At 32.7% G+C, this 13,966-nt stretch overlaps 1 protein-coding gene across 1 annotated transcript in view; it reads left to right on the top strand.

Annotated features, from left to right (window-relative positions):
• LRRIQ1 (leucine rich repeats and IQ motif containing 1) overlaps window positions 1-13,966 on the top strand; it is a 106,059-nt gene that overhangs the window by 12,490 nt on the left and 79,603 nt on the right. Inside the window, exons 8-11 of the mRNA XM_061454524.1 lie at window positions 2,258-2,451; window positions 3,225-3,352; window positions 9,498-9,571; window positions 9,848-9,941. Coding sequence (XP_061310508.1) covers window positions 2,258-2,451; window positions 3,225-3,352; window positions 9,498-9,571; window positions 9,848-9,941 — 490 coding nt within the window. The remainder of the gene's footprint in view (window positions 1-2,257; window positions 2,452-3,224; window positions 3,353-9,497; window positions 9,572-9,847; window positions 9,942-13,966) is intronic.

Raw genomic sequence — 13,966 nt, 5'->3', positions numbered from 1 at the left:
TTGGACCTGCTCTTTTTAAGAAAGCCCCTTAAGAAAGGGTTTTTTAACCAGACACCTTTCAGATTTATTTGGTGTTTTTTTGTTGTTGTTGTTTGGGGTTTTTTTTTGCATGTTCACTGTCAGCTTTCACTCCTCTCTTATCATTCATCTTTGTCACATGTAGATGTTATTTAAGAACTGCATTGATAGCTAAGATAGAGTCTCTAGCTAACAGACTCTGGCTGCACTTTCAAATTGCTAAGAGCTACTTCTGTAAAGGTTTTCCACAAATTTTGCTGAAACCATATGTTTTTCAACAGAATGCATTTTTCCAAATACTGATGTATTGGTTGCATCATATGTAAAACAGAAATATCTTCTGGAAATATGCAGAAGACTTTCATGCTTATTTTTAATTTTGCATGTTTGCAGAAGAAACATTAAAATGCCATCTGTTTGTATTACATTATTCTCTCTTGTGTATGTTTCTGCTGGACTGCATTTGATAGTTCCAGAATAGATTGTGATCCTATTGTATGTAGCCTTGGCATGTCTGTTCTGGATGACATTTGGTCTAATTAAATGAGACAGATGAGGAAGAGATGTAAAAAAGTGCTTTCTGCAGCATGCAAAATAGGAGATTTTCAGATCGAGTATTAACTCATTGCCTTTTCTTACTGTGTGTGCAGTCTTTTCTCTCTGTCCCGCCCAAGACCAACTCAGTGCTTTTAAAGTTTTTACTGCTATGTTCATAACTTAACGGTGGAGTTTTAATGACTGCTCTTGTAGCAAATTGTTATTGAAACCGCTAGATGGTGCTGGTTCCTTTTTATTTTTAACGTAGAGTAAAAATAATGGACCAGGATCTTCCAGTGAGGATAGTATGTCATGGGCATGTTTGAAATTCTTTCAGAATAATTAAAGATTTGTATATTTATTTCATAAAGCATAGTTTTGAAGTTACAGTATAAGACATTTGGTTTAGATTTAGGATTGCATCTCTTCAATATCAGGTGACTATGTTATTTCTATTAGGTGCTTCCCATTTTTAAATTACTGTGATTCAAAGGCCTGTATTTGGGTATTTCTAAACATACTGTTAGTCTTCGCATTTCATTCTTTACCTTTGTTTTCTCCTTATCATTCATTTTCTCTTTTGGTTCCTCTTCTGTATTCTCGGTAATCTGTGGTGTGAACTGGTCTCTGGTCTCATAATCAAGTTTGTTCTCAGAGGACAATCACAAAGACATTCACCTCTGTAAAGCTCATCCGACTTACTTTTAGGGACTTGGGAAGTCTTGAGTGAGATGAAAATGTGATGAAGTATGATTTAATATAATAAGTATGTAAAAAGTGTATAAATAATCCTTTAAAGAAAGCAAAGTAAATTCAGAATTCCTTATTTTAGATATGTTTTGTAAAAGTTGTCCCTTCAAAGGAGTTTTACTACAGATACACAGAAAAACTGCCTGGACTTGTAGCAAGCCGGATGCATCAGTATCATTGCAGAACATCTTGCATATGTAACACCATGGAAAGACAGTGTGATTTTGCCATTTTAAGAACATGATTCAGGAAGAATTCTGTGGAAGAAACAGACAGTGACAGGAACCTTTTCCTTTATATCTTTTTAGGGTAGAGATTGTACGCATTCTTCCTTGGTGAGAGTGTAATGGCTATAGAAGTATAGGCTTATATTTAAAGGCACCAAACATTTTTTATGAGTTTCTTCATTAAAAATGTTTTATGACATAATTCCTTAAGCAAGATGCACTTTAATAAAGATGGTGCTGTCTTAAGTTTTAACACAATTTGTTCTCAACTTGCTAATAGCTTGAAAAAAACTCCACTTTTAAAAATGAAATCATGAAAATTAAATTTTAAGCATAAAAACTGTTCTCATTTGAGGGGTGATTTTAAGAGGGCTGTTAGCATTTCAGAGAGCCCATAGTTTATAAGTACCAGTTATGAAGTGTTTAATGCATATTAAGTGTAGTTTATCACTAAAAGAATGTTCTGTTTCAACAGAAGTGCTAAAGGGGTTATGAGCTGGTTTTATTGCTTGGTTAACAGGTTCAGAAATTTTTGAAATACACATGTTGTATATTTGATCAGGTAAAAATACAGAAATTATTTTAAAACCTTATATAGGACTAATATTAATTGTTACTATAGGTAATATAAATACATTGAAAGTTCAGAGGTTTCTTAGTACTTGAAAACCAACAGGTTTTTATTTCATTATGGTTTGATTTAGATAAAATCTTCTAACTTTCAGGTGGTCTGGAGTCACTGAAAAATCTTCAGCAATTAATTGTGGACCATAATCAGTTAATCAGCACAAAGGGTCTTTATGAGGCACCTACTCTCATTCACCTAGACTGCTCTTTCAATCATCTCACACAAGTTGAAGGCATTGAGAATTGTGGCCTACTTCAAATTCTGAAGTTGCAAGGCAATAACCTCCAGGAGGTAAAAGCTTTGGATTCAGTGGCTGTTTGCATACACTTATGTTGACAGTCATGTTTTTCGGAATGCTGATCATGTGCACATTGCTTGCTGTGGGATGCTTTGTGCTCTTGAGTGGTTTGGGTTTTTTTTTCACTATTAGAGTGAGATTTTTCAAAGGTACAAATGGCTCGCAATTAATAACTTCTTGCTCTCAAGTCCTTGAAAAGTTTGCCCTTCAGAAATTATATTTCTGCCCTCTGTTTATAGCATCCAGTCTTCAGTTTGTATTATTTGATGCTGACTCTTTGTTTAAAATGTAACTGAATATTATTATCATAGTTCAGGCTGATTTGATGTATGCTGATCCTCCAAAAGTTGAAATTTGTGCTGCAGCATTTCCATTTAAAAATAGAAAGTAGTTTGTTAACTACACTTAGTTGTATTTACTAACAGTGATTCTCTTATGAATCTGAGAGAGGAAAATCACTGTCAATAAGCAGCAAATAAGTGCATGAACAAAATAATGAGACTGTGGCTCTTGTTTTTTCATTGGCTTTTTTTTTTTTTAATATTGACTTTTCAGACTAGGTAGAAGGCATAAAAAATACTTACAACCTGATATGCAGAAATCTTGTGTGACAACTGGTACATACATAATAAGGAAATGATACATATATCAAAAATCTGGGGTTTGCTTGTATTTAGTAATGATTTATGAAAAGCATCTGGTAAGCATTCCACTGTTGTTTCTCTAATTTATATTAATTTTAAATAACCATCTCTTTTCTGTTTAGTTTCCAAGACTGGAAAATCATGTTCTCCTTAGAGAACTATATTTGGATGACAATAGCTTTTCTGCTATGAGAATACTTTCTTTGTACTGGTTGCCTCTATTGCAGATTCTTTTGCTGTCTCAAAATAGGTAAGCAAGTATCATTCTTTCACTTACAGAAGTGGCAGAGGGACATTTACTAACGTAACACTTCTCTGAAAAGTAAAATTCTCAGTGTGATTAAAATATCACTGTGTTTTCTAGATACTTGTTGAAAATATGTGGTTGACAAGTAATGACACTGGCTACCTTTAGCTAAGAAAATTTAAAAAAGCATTAACTATTAAAAGTATTTTTTCTATAAGATGTGATATGAAAATAATTTTTGAGCATTGTGGCAGTATTAAAACCATGGTGTTTCTTTTTTTATTTTCTTTTTTTTTTTTTCCTTTCTTTAGCAATTGTGTCTAGAGTATGGCTGTCAAACTTTGTATTTCACAGCTAGCTTATTCAAAACAGACTTTGCAGGCTATGTTAAGTGTAACTGCTAGAGTTAAAAATGACAGAAAAGAATGGTTTTTATTCTGCATGCATATGTTAATGCCCTCCAAAATGAGCATATTTGCTTTAATTTTTCACTGTTATGGTTCAGTTTGAAAGGTGTAAAATAAAAAAGAAGGATCAAGACAATCATCATAAGACTAGATCATGCACTTAAGTACTCTGTAATTAGCTTTCTGTTCATTTTCTAAGCTAATCTGTACATCTCTAAAGTTAGAATGACCAGATATTCAGAAGTCAAAAATTTAATTTCCCTACCCCCTTTTTCTCAATTTAAATTCTGCTAAAAAAATAAGGAACACATTATAATTTCCATGTTATTAATAAAATTAATTTTATTAATTTAAAAACATTTTTCTATACTGTGACCATTTCGCTCTGAACAAGATTGATCTCACCTAAACAAACAGAATATACTTTGCTACACATAATATACGCAATATACACTTTGAAGTAATCACATTACTCTCCTGTTAGTGAAGAGGAGATACTTTTAGAGTGGGATTCATCTGCCATTTTTAGTCATTTGCTTTGAGGCTAATCATATCCTACAAGTCCCTCTTCATCTTCACTGACTATTAACAGTCAAAATGACCAGCTCCTATGTTGGTGTCTACAGTTGAACAAATTAATCTCATCTCATCCTATGTGACATTTAGTTCAGCAGTCAACTGTATCTGGGAGCCTGTGGGATAAAAGATCTGCAAGACTGAGTCTTGTTATTATAAGGCACTTCCTTCATGGAAAATGAATACTATTTGAGCGCATACAACCTATATTTTTTAATAACTTTTTAGATTGTTTTCATATCATCTCTAATGAAGTGGTGTGCATATAAGTTCTTAGATGTAAATATAGCACCTAGTTATATTTGCAGAATCTACTCTTCAAGTTGGTCTTTTAGGTTTGTTATTTTTTTTGTTTTGTTCTTTTATTAATTCTTCTATAGTTTGGAAAAAAAATGCTTTCTGCTTGTGATTAACAGGGGCATTACTTGTTAAGTGTTAGATTCTGAATCAAACAAATTGATTTAATTCCTGTTCTTCAGTTTATTTATTTTTTTTCCTTATCCTAATCAGCTTTTTTTTTTAAAATGCAGTAATGTAGCTCTATCTTTGTGTAGTTTCTTCCTCTTCATACCATAAGTTTTTTGTTAACATTAAGATGTAGCTATGATGTGTGTAATAAAAAGTGCAAAACTGCTTGAAGACCTCATGTGCCTGCTAGGCAGAGAAAAAACAGGAGCACGGTCTCAGCCATAGGTTGAATGCAGCCTCTGGATCTAGGTTGTGGTGGACTGCCTGCATATATGTACCTTATGTCACTCACCTATCCCATAATCTTACAATTTTTAATGTTCCTTGTAGTGCTTGTTATGTTTTTCCAATGGTCAAGCTGAAATGCAGTGTTTGATCCACTGAGCTGGACTGGGAGAAAACACATATTTTTGCAGCAGCAAACTGAATGTGCTGAAAATAAACACATACTTCCTCCCCAAGCAATTCTCTTTCTTTCCTTGATGTGTCTGTAGTTTATCTCAAAACTTTGTGACAAACGGTACAAGATAGCCTTAAATATGTATTAAAAGCCTTAAAATTCCTGGCGTTTCAGTAGCATGCTCTGTTACACTCACTTTATGTGCACTTATAAGCAGCTCCATATGTGTGCTAAAGCATAAGTAACTCGTTCTATAGGAACAGTGAATGTAATGGAGTAAGCTGTTGAAAGAAAAGCTGTTTCTTTACTTTTATCCTACAGCTAGTGCAATTTTGTGAATTTTTTTCAAGTGTGCACTGAGCGCCATTTCCTTTCTACTGATTCAGGAAGACCATATAATGGTAATGCTGTGAATCTGTATTCTTTCACAAAGTGAAGTACTGTGAAAAGAAAATTCTTACACTAATTTTCAGGATTTTTTTATTCCTGAGGTGCTTTGCCTGCATCATAAACCAGAAATTGCCAAAGATAAAACTCAAAATAATAAATGCTTTAAACCTGGAATCTAGCAGAAAGGAGCTATAATAGAACAGGTAGTGATGAACTCCTTCAAATATAAAAAATGGCAGCTATTTCACCACTGCTGCTTTTATTATTTTACTGTGGCTTTCAAATACAAAGCATATACTTCTCAATATGCAGTTGACCAAAACCAATGATGAATATCCTCTTGACTTGGTTGTTGGAGAATTGGGACTATGGATATCGATGGTCTATTTTATCACAGCTGAAATCACAATTATTAAGTCAGTTTAAACAGGGAACATTTTCCTTTTTCTTCTTTTGTCGATAAAGATTTAGGAGTAGGAAAGAAAAAGCTTTCCCCTGTGACTAAAATAAATACATATTTAACATGTATTTCAAGTTCACATGGTATTTATATTTACATTTAATTCCACTTGATTATGTAGCTTACTTGTAAATGTCTTTTTCATTTAGAAGTTTTACAGTGAGGCACTAAATCAGTCTGCTGTTCAGGTAGCTATTGCTTCTGGGGGCTTTTTGGACAACATCAAAATAGAGAAAGCTATCTGTCTTAAAATTTCTGTTTTAATATGGCAATAATATGGAAAAGCCTTTTTTTGCTATTGCTTGTTTTTCATGAAGATAACCTACCTGTGCTAGCAAAAGTTTTCATATTTAAAAAAAATACCGTCATCTTGCAAAAATTCCTTTTTTGGGGGAAGCTGACTTGGCCAGAATCAAATTCTTTATGAAAATGTTGCTGTCATGTTTTTGCAACTAGATGCATACTATTCCTAAAATTTTTATAATAGAAATGCTAAAAACTTGGCTTAATGCTAAAAACTTGGCTTAATTCTTAGTATGTATTATTCTCCGTACTTCAATATATATGGTATCTATGTTTTTAACCTAATTTCTCAGACATAAGAGTTGAACTCCCTGTCATTGCAAGCCATCATATTTTTAGAATTTGACCTCTTTTACAGAGTTGCTGTAATAAATTTAAATATCAGTGGATGTTGAAATAAGCTAGTCATGAAAAAGTTATATTTGCAGATAGTGGGGGGGGTTTCCCCATCCCTTCCTTACCAGTGTAGATTATTTTTGATCACTTTCAGTAATTCTTTGCCAGTAATAAATTTAGCTCTAAGTATATGGCAGTACAGTTGAGGTAAGTGCCTACTAGAATATTCAAGAAACAGGTGGCTGACATATTTCCTACATTATATTTGATTACTACTTATAAATATGGTAAATATTGTAAATTAAAAGATTTCTATTTTTAAAGAATGAGGCAGAAATGTGGGGTTTACTAAACTTCAGATTAGTATAAATTTATTTTTAATTATTTAGCCTTTCTTCCTGATAACTTCTCATTATCTAGATGATAATTTTGCTGGGAAAAATGATGTACAGCAGGATTTGGACCATCCTGAGCAGTAACTGCTGGTCGCATTCAGAAAAGCAATCTTTATTTTGTTTGATGCATACATGCAACTAGTCTCTTAAATCTTGTTTTTTAACCTAGAATTTCTCTGGCTATCTGTGTCTTGTCCTGCTACAGACTTAAATGGGAGCAGAAAGAGGAAACTATAGTTTCTTTTTTGTGAATATCTTTTTCTTTCGTGTCTTCTTTGTAATTTATCTCTCTCTTATGCCCAGGGCTAATGTGACAAGGTCAAGTAGTATTAAGTTTTCAGTAATGTCCTTTGTCTTTCTGGTTTGAATTTTCTTAGGAAAAAAAATTAACAAAGAACATCAGCAAAAGGAAAGCTATAGAATGACGGGGAAACATTTTAACTCTCATAGTGCCAATGGCAGGCAAGGATAGTCCAGTAGACATTTTCTAATTCACCACAGCATATACTGATAAAGATCTAGAGAACTCAGTCACTGTAAATGAAAAAATGCAGCATTATCTTTCATCCTTTGTGCAAAGTATGACATTTATTTTCCTGGGTATTTCTGAATATGTGACTCTATAATCTGAATCATGGATTTTCAGTCTTTGCAGCCATACTGTTAGCCATTAATATCTATGATGGTATTTGTTACAAATATTAAACATATTTATGTACTATTGACTGGTCATGAGAATCTAAAAGACTGGTATTTGCAGGACTGCATACAGTTCTACATAAAGCTGCATGCTTTTTTAGAGTTAATACTTCTTCATATTTATTTGATTCCATGGAAAACTGGCAGGGAGGTAGTAGAACTAAATAGGACTAGAAGCAGAACAACTTTACAGTATGGTTCGAGAAACAAATGGAAGTATACTGAAACATACTCAATTGCTTTAAATCTGTTTCTCTGCATTTACTACTAAAATGTTATGTTGTTTTATAGAAATACTCATCAACGGAATGTGGAATATTTTAATTTTTTTTTTTTTTTGCGTAAAGTCAAATGTTCAACAAGATTAAAGAATCTACAACCAACATTTGGTCCCAAATTTGTGTACCAGAGTTAAATCCAGCTCTGTCTTTAAGTTGTAGTGCCTGTGCTGAAATACAACATAGCCGCACATTTCAGCAACAAATAAGTATTTTTGACTCTGACCACTTGTATGTTTGTGGAGAAAATGGGTTTTTCTTTTTGCATGTTTATGTTTCGGACCATAACAATTCTGATTTATAGCTCTCAGAATCACTATAACCCTCAGAAAATACTGTTTTTCATGAAAATGTGTGTGTCACAAAATAGACACATTGCTATCGACGTTACCTTTCTCTTATTGTGCTCAGGCCTTGTCCTTACAAGGATGAAAGATGTAACCTAAGTGTGTATTTTTTTTTTTTAAAAGATAGTTAATATAGTACTTGCTTATATATAAACATTCTAGTTTTAGTTGACGACTGGTTTTTCATATTTAACATAAATCAAAATAAATGTTTAAATCTGAAAAGTAATATTTGCAAATAGCCTGGCAGTTGACCAACCCATTCAACATTCCTTATTAGTTGCACCAGTGCAAGTTTGTAAGTAAAAAAACCTTGTTTTAATAGTAGTGATAATAGACACCTTGCAGTCCAAAATCCTTTGTACAGATGAATATAAGCTCAGTTTCCTTACGTTTACCTTTCAATAAAATTTTTGAAGACAAGTGAAAATTTTGTCATGGCTTTACTCGTGCTTTGCTGCTTTGTTGCACAAGAAAAGCAATTTCATAACTGTCTGTATAATAGGCATCTATTTGACACTGTCTGACAGTAGTAGTAAGACAGAGAAAGTACGAAAAATACATTACAGAACAGTGCAGTCATGACTTGTAATACAACTATGACAACGATGAAGTTAGGTTTAGGATCTAGTCAGTAATGATGAGTGGAGAAGAGAAACAAGCTGACAAGAAGTTTGAGCAATGGGACATGTAGGAAGAGGAAAGAGAAAAGCAGATTTTATTTCCTCTCCAGACTCAAGGTCTTCTGTTAGTTTCATTGTAGTTACGGAACCTAAAGAAGCCAATTGAGTTGTCTAAATTTTACAAGACTTCAGATCAGCTGTAAATGCATGAAACAGAATAAAATTTTTACCAACTAAACAAAACCAATAATGAGCAAGTATTAAAAACAGAGCTAATGACAAGACTAAGAAATGCTTTCAAGTTAAAATTTCAGTAATTAGTTCTAGCACCTTGGATAGCTAAATGAGTATTTTTTCTATGTAAATAAGCAAATTGTCATGACTATAAAACATCCTGGTCACCTTCTGTTTATGAACTGATGTTTTATTTAATTGAAAACCCAAAACCTTTCTGTTTTGTTCTTAGATTAACTGAGCTTGTGCCTTTGAATTCATTTTTATCTTTGGAAAAGCTGGATATCAAAAATAACTGCTTGTCAGGTGAGTTGTATAAAAAATACCCATAAACCCCCATCCAAACAAAACTTTCTTAAATAAATTCTTACTTGAATTTTATTGTTCCTATCTGAGACATTTATACAGAAAACATATGAATTTTCCATACATGTATGTTACAGATAATAATTATAACTATACTATATAGGAAGCGGAATTGCTTGTAGTACTTCATGATTTTGGTACAGTTGACTTTCATGTAAGATTTAAATGGTTCTGCATTCAAATTTTAATTTCATTTTCTTTCCTGCTACAATACAGACCTTGAAAGTGTCATTTCATGGTTAAGTGGCTGTCAAAAGCTAAAGGAGTTGTCACTCAGTGGAAATCCTCTTCTTCAAGAAAGAAATTGGAGGTAAGAAACTGATTTGCTAAATCAAAAAAAATCAAAATCAGCCAAAACCTAGGTGTATATACATATTGCTCATCAACCAAAATCAGCCAAAAACTTACGTAAAAACTAGAAATGAGGAAATATGAACACTATGATAATTTGGAAGAGAATTATATGAAAACAACAAAGAAAATTCAATTCTGTGATCTTTATTTTCTAAGAATTTCAGTTTGTGGTTTTGCTTAAACAAAAATCTTGATGTTTGACCTAACACTTGGAACCTTATTAATAAGCAGTTTGTGCTGAAACTCGACAGTGGTCTCTCTATTCTGTTTAACTGTTATTCTGAATGTGTATTTGTAACTGCTTCTTTGTCCATTGATCACAATATCTTCCTTCTAGGCAAGAATTGTTCCCCTTTACTGACAAGTTTACCACCTTTGGTAACTTCAACTTTCTGGCCGGTGTTTTGTCTGACTTCATTACCCTGTTTTACATTTCATTAAAATTTCTGCACAAAGACATGACTATCCACTCAACCTTTTTCTTCTTCTATCTGCACTATTTAAGAACTTTATTTTATCTTGATTATCAGTGGTCTTATACTGCTTACTTGCCCTTCTTATAACCATCAGCTTCTTATTATCACAAAGCTTCATAGAGTATTTCTTTTTCTGGGTTTTTTTTTTTTTTCATTTATTCCCTTCCATCACTTCATCCATTCACTGCTTAACCGTCTTGTTGCTTTGTCAGGTTCAAAGTACACATAGCTAGAGAAAGGATGGTGTCAATAATAAATGTATGGAAGAAACCTTGGCTTAACATCTTTTAAGAAAAAAAAATTTAGAAGAACAAAAGGTTGGAATGAATTGTTGCATTTTCCTTAGTAGTTGAAGCTTAGATTTTTTTTTTCTTTTTCTGAGATTTATCTTTACACTAAAAATTAATAGTTCATATGATTATGAGACACAGGTGTAAAAATAATGCTGTTCGTTGGCTTCCAGTAATGTGTAATACTTAAAGAATAATCTGGAGGAAAAAAAAGGCTGATCCTAGACACCAGCTATATATACAAATATATACACATACACAGTTGGACGGTGATCGTAAAGACTTTTTCCAACCCAGTTAATTCTATGATTCTGCATGTGAATGTATAAAAACTGGATAGGGTAGAAAGGAAACTTGGCATATGAAATGAGATGCAGTCACCAAAATCCCTGAAATGAGCAGTTGTGATAGCATTGTATTTGTAAGCCATATTAATAAAATTGTACATGGATAGTTCTTTTTGATTTTTGGGGGAGGTTTGTTGTTGGGTTGTTTTTCGTTTTGATTTGTTTTATTTTAGTAGAGGTTTCCTTGTTTCTTGAAAATTCTGCGGTCTGAAACCCCATACATGGCCCAGTGTCATCAAGACTTGAAGCTGTCTGAGAAAATTGGTCAGCAAAAGCACAGTAGTGCTGTTATTTTAATATGAAATGTTCTTTCATTTTCCTTAGAATTAGCCCTTTCTAATCTACAAGCCTTAAAGAGCAGAACAAGCCAGAAATACAATTTTAGATATTTTTAGGTGATTTTCCCGAATATGTGTATTGAAATGGTAGTGTCTTTTTATGAACTCGTACTATAATTCCCTTTAATGTGCAAAGAAGCATTTCATCATTAAAAATTCAAATCATTGTCAATTCTTTCAATTAAGGAAATCTAGTATTTACCTAGGAAAGTGTTGACATAATAAAATTGGAGGACATGTAATGAGACACAACAGTTAGATCCATTTTTGATGTAATTAATTTTTTTTTTTACTAGAAAAATGTGATTTTTTTTTTTTAAGCTTAGCAGTTTTGAAGAATGACCAAAGTTATTCTTTGTATGATTGCAAGTCAGTTAAAGGTGACGTTTTACACTGCAATGTTACACAAGAATGCGTTTAGATAAATTGTAATCAAATTTGCTATATTAGGTTGCATATTTTAACAACAGCAAATTTGGGGGTATGTGTGTTTTGGCACATGTCTTGTAAAAGGAAAAAAAAAGCAAACAAAAATAAAACCACTCTTAGATGCATATCTTACATTATAAGATTTTTGCACAATTTTCTGATTAGTATTCTGGTGGAAAAAAAAAATCCTCTTTGAAACGTTTAGTTGGAAATGAATCATTTAAAAGATAGCTGTACAAGCACATTCTTGGTTGTTGGTTTCTTTTTTAATGAACAGACTTCTTTGCACTCCCATGGTGCCTGCAGGTAATTTTGTGAATAAAATTCTGTGACTGTGACAATATTTTAAATTCCTATGTGCATTGTTTTAATTCCCACTATTTTAAAGAACTAGCTGTTATTTCACTAGTAACCTTGAGGGGAAAAGTTTTCAGAATTCCAATTTAACTGTAAGAACTGACACTTAGGATTGCTCGACCAATAGAGCTTTTATGATTAGACAAGAGATTCATTTGTCGAAAGGATTTAAAGTATGGGATACTATAAAACATGGATTTGCTGAATACAGCATTGATCGTGACTTCAGGCTATATGTTCTAGTGAACTTTACATAACCCCTTGATACCAACAAAGGAATTAATTGTAATTAATTCCCAATTGGTTTTGTACTTTCATGTCCAGCCAGCGATAACACCAACAAAAGTGAAGTAGTAAGAAACTGCTTTTTAGAAATTAAACCCTGGGATCAGTCTGATCACTCCTAGGGGAATGTGTTTCAATGCTGTAATGATTAATAGAGCCTCTTAAGCGACAGAATATTCACCAGGAAGTTTTCACTAAATGAAATATCGACTCAGCCCTTCACCAGGAGAAACCCAGCTGGAAAAACTAGTGTTGAGATCCCACAGCTCTAAGCCACCATACTTCCAGCATCAATCAACTTTGATATGGCACTTTTGTATGTATCACTATTTAACATCAGCTTTGGCAGTTTCTCTCTATGTGTTCAGGGACAGTCTATCTAAACCCATTGTTTTATTCCAAATGTATTTCAGATAGTATTAGTCTTATATTAATTGACAATAGAGAAGGAAAGTTTGATATTTTCAAAAAACTAATATTCTATTGAGCAACATTTTTGAATATTCAAACTCAGTCACAGAAACTGATTTTAAACTTAGTGTATATTGTCTAAGCTGAGTAATAGTCCTTGACCTTCACAGCAAATAATCAGGTAGTTCTAAAATTTTGGAAATTGCATTATCTTTTTTGATAGTAAGGGGACTTAAAGCCTACAATAAGTACTCTTTCAAGTGTTACTAAGTACTAACTTAATGAAAATATCAAGTGTTGATGGATTGCTTTAAAGGTTTTGAAATCTTGAAACTGTTGACAAATTTGGTCTGGTGTAAGAAATAGACTAGCTAATATTTCACAATAACCTAAAAGACTGGGCATAGATTATACTTTTTTTTTTAATTGATAGACAAGTATCTCATACATATTTTTTTCTTACATCACTGGCCCCAACTGTCCTTTTCATAGCAAGGAAATGTCATCTTTACTGTCAACCCTGACATCCCATTCACTGACCCAAACTCAGTGTTTCAGAACTGGAAATCTTTTTCCTGTCAGTCATACTGAATATCATATTGCTTTATGCAAATGCTTTATATGCAATTATATCATATTTATATCCTTTATATACAATTTATATTGTATTTATGTCATTATATGCAATTTTTATAATATTTCTTTATGTGCAAATGGTAAAGGGAATAAGACTGACAATATTTAGTATTCTGTGAAGTTTTTATATCTAAGCCTTTCAATGGTCAACAAAATCAGTGCTTTATCTTAATCCTATGGCTTTGCTTGCTGTGTTAGCTACTAATCAAATGTTACAGGTGCCTATGCACAAGTGTGTCAAATTTTCCTCTTACCGTTGAAGTAGGCAAAATGCTAGCTCTACTTAATTGAGAATGTTGCCACTGACCTCTCTGGAGTCAGTATTTCAGCAGTGCTCTTTATATCAACAAAGTATTAAGAAGTCTTGTTAAGTTCTGTGGTTTATTAAGAATAACGTTTTTAGTTAATAAAT

This window comes from Pezoporus flaviventris, unplaced genomic scaffold, assembly GCF_033815535.1.
Source record: "Pezoporus flaviventris isolate CSIRO_AGI_PZ_B2104156 unplaced genomic scaffold, CSIRO_AGI_Pfla_v1 ptg000016l, whole genome shotgun sequence".
In the NCBI taxonomy this organism is placed as follows: Eukaryota; Metazoa; Chordata; class Aves; order Psittaciformes; family Psittacidae; genus Pezoporus; species Pezoporus flaviventris.
The sequence above is the reverse complement of the archived record's forward strand: the minus strand, read 5'-3'. Positions and strand labels throughout refer to the sequence as shown.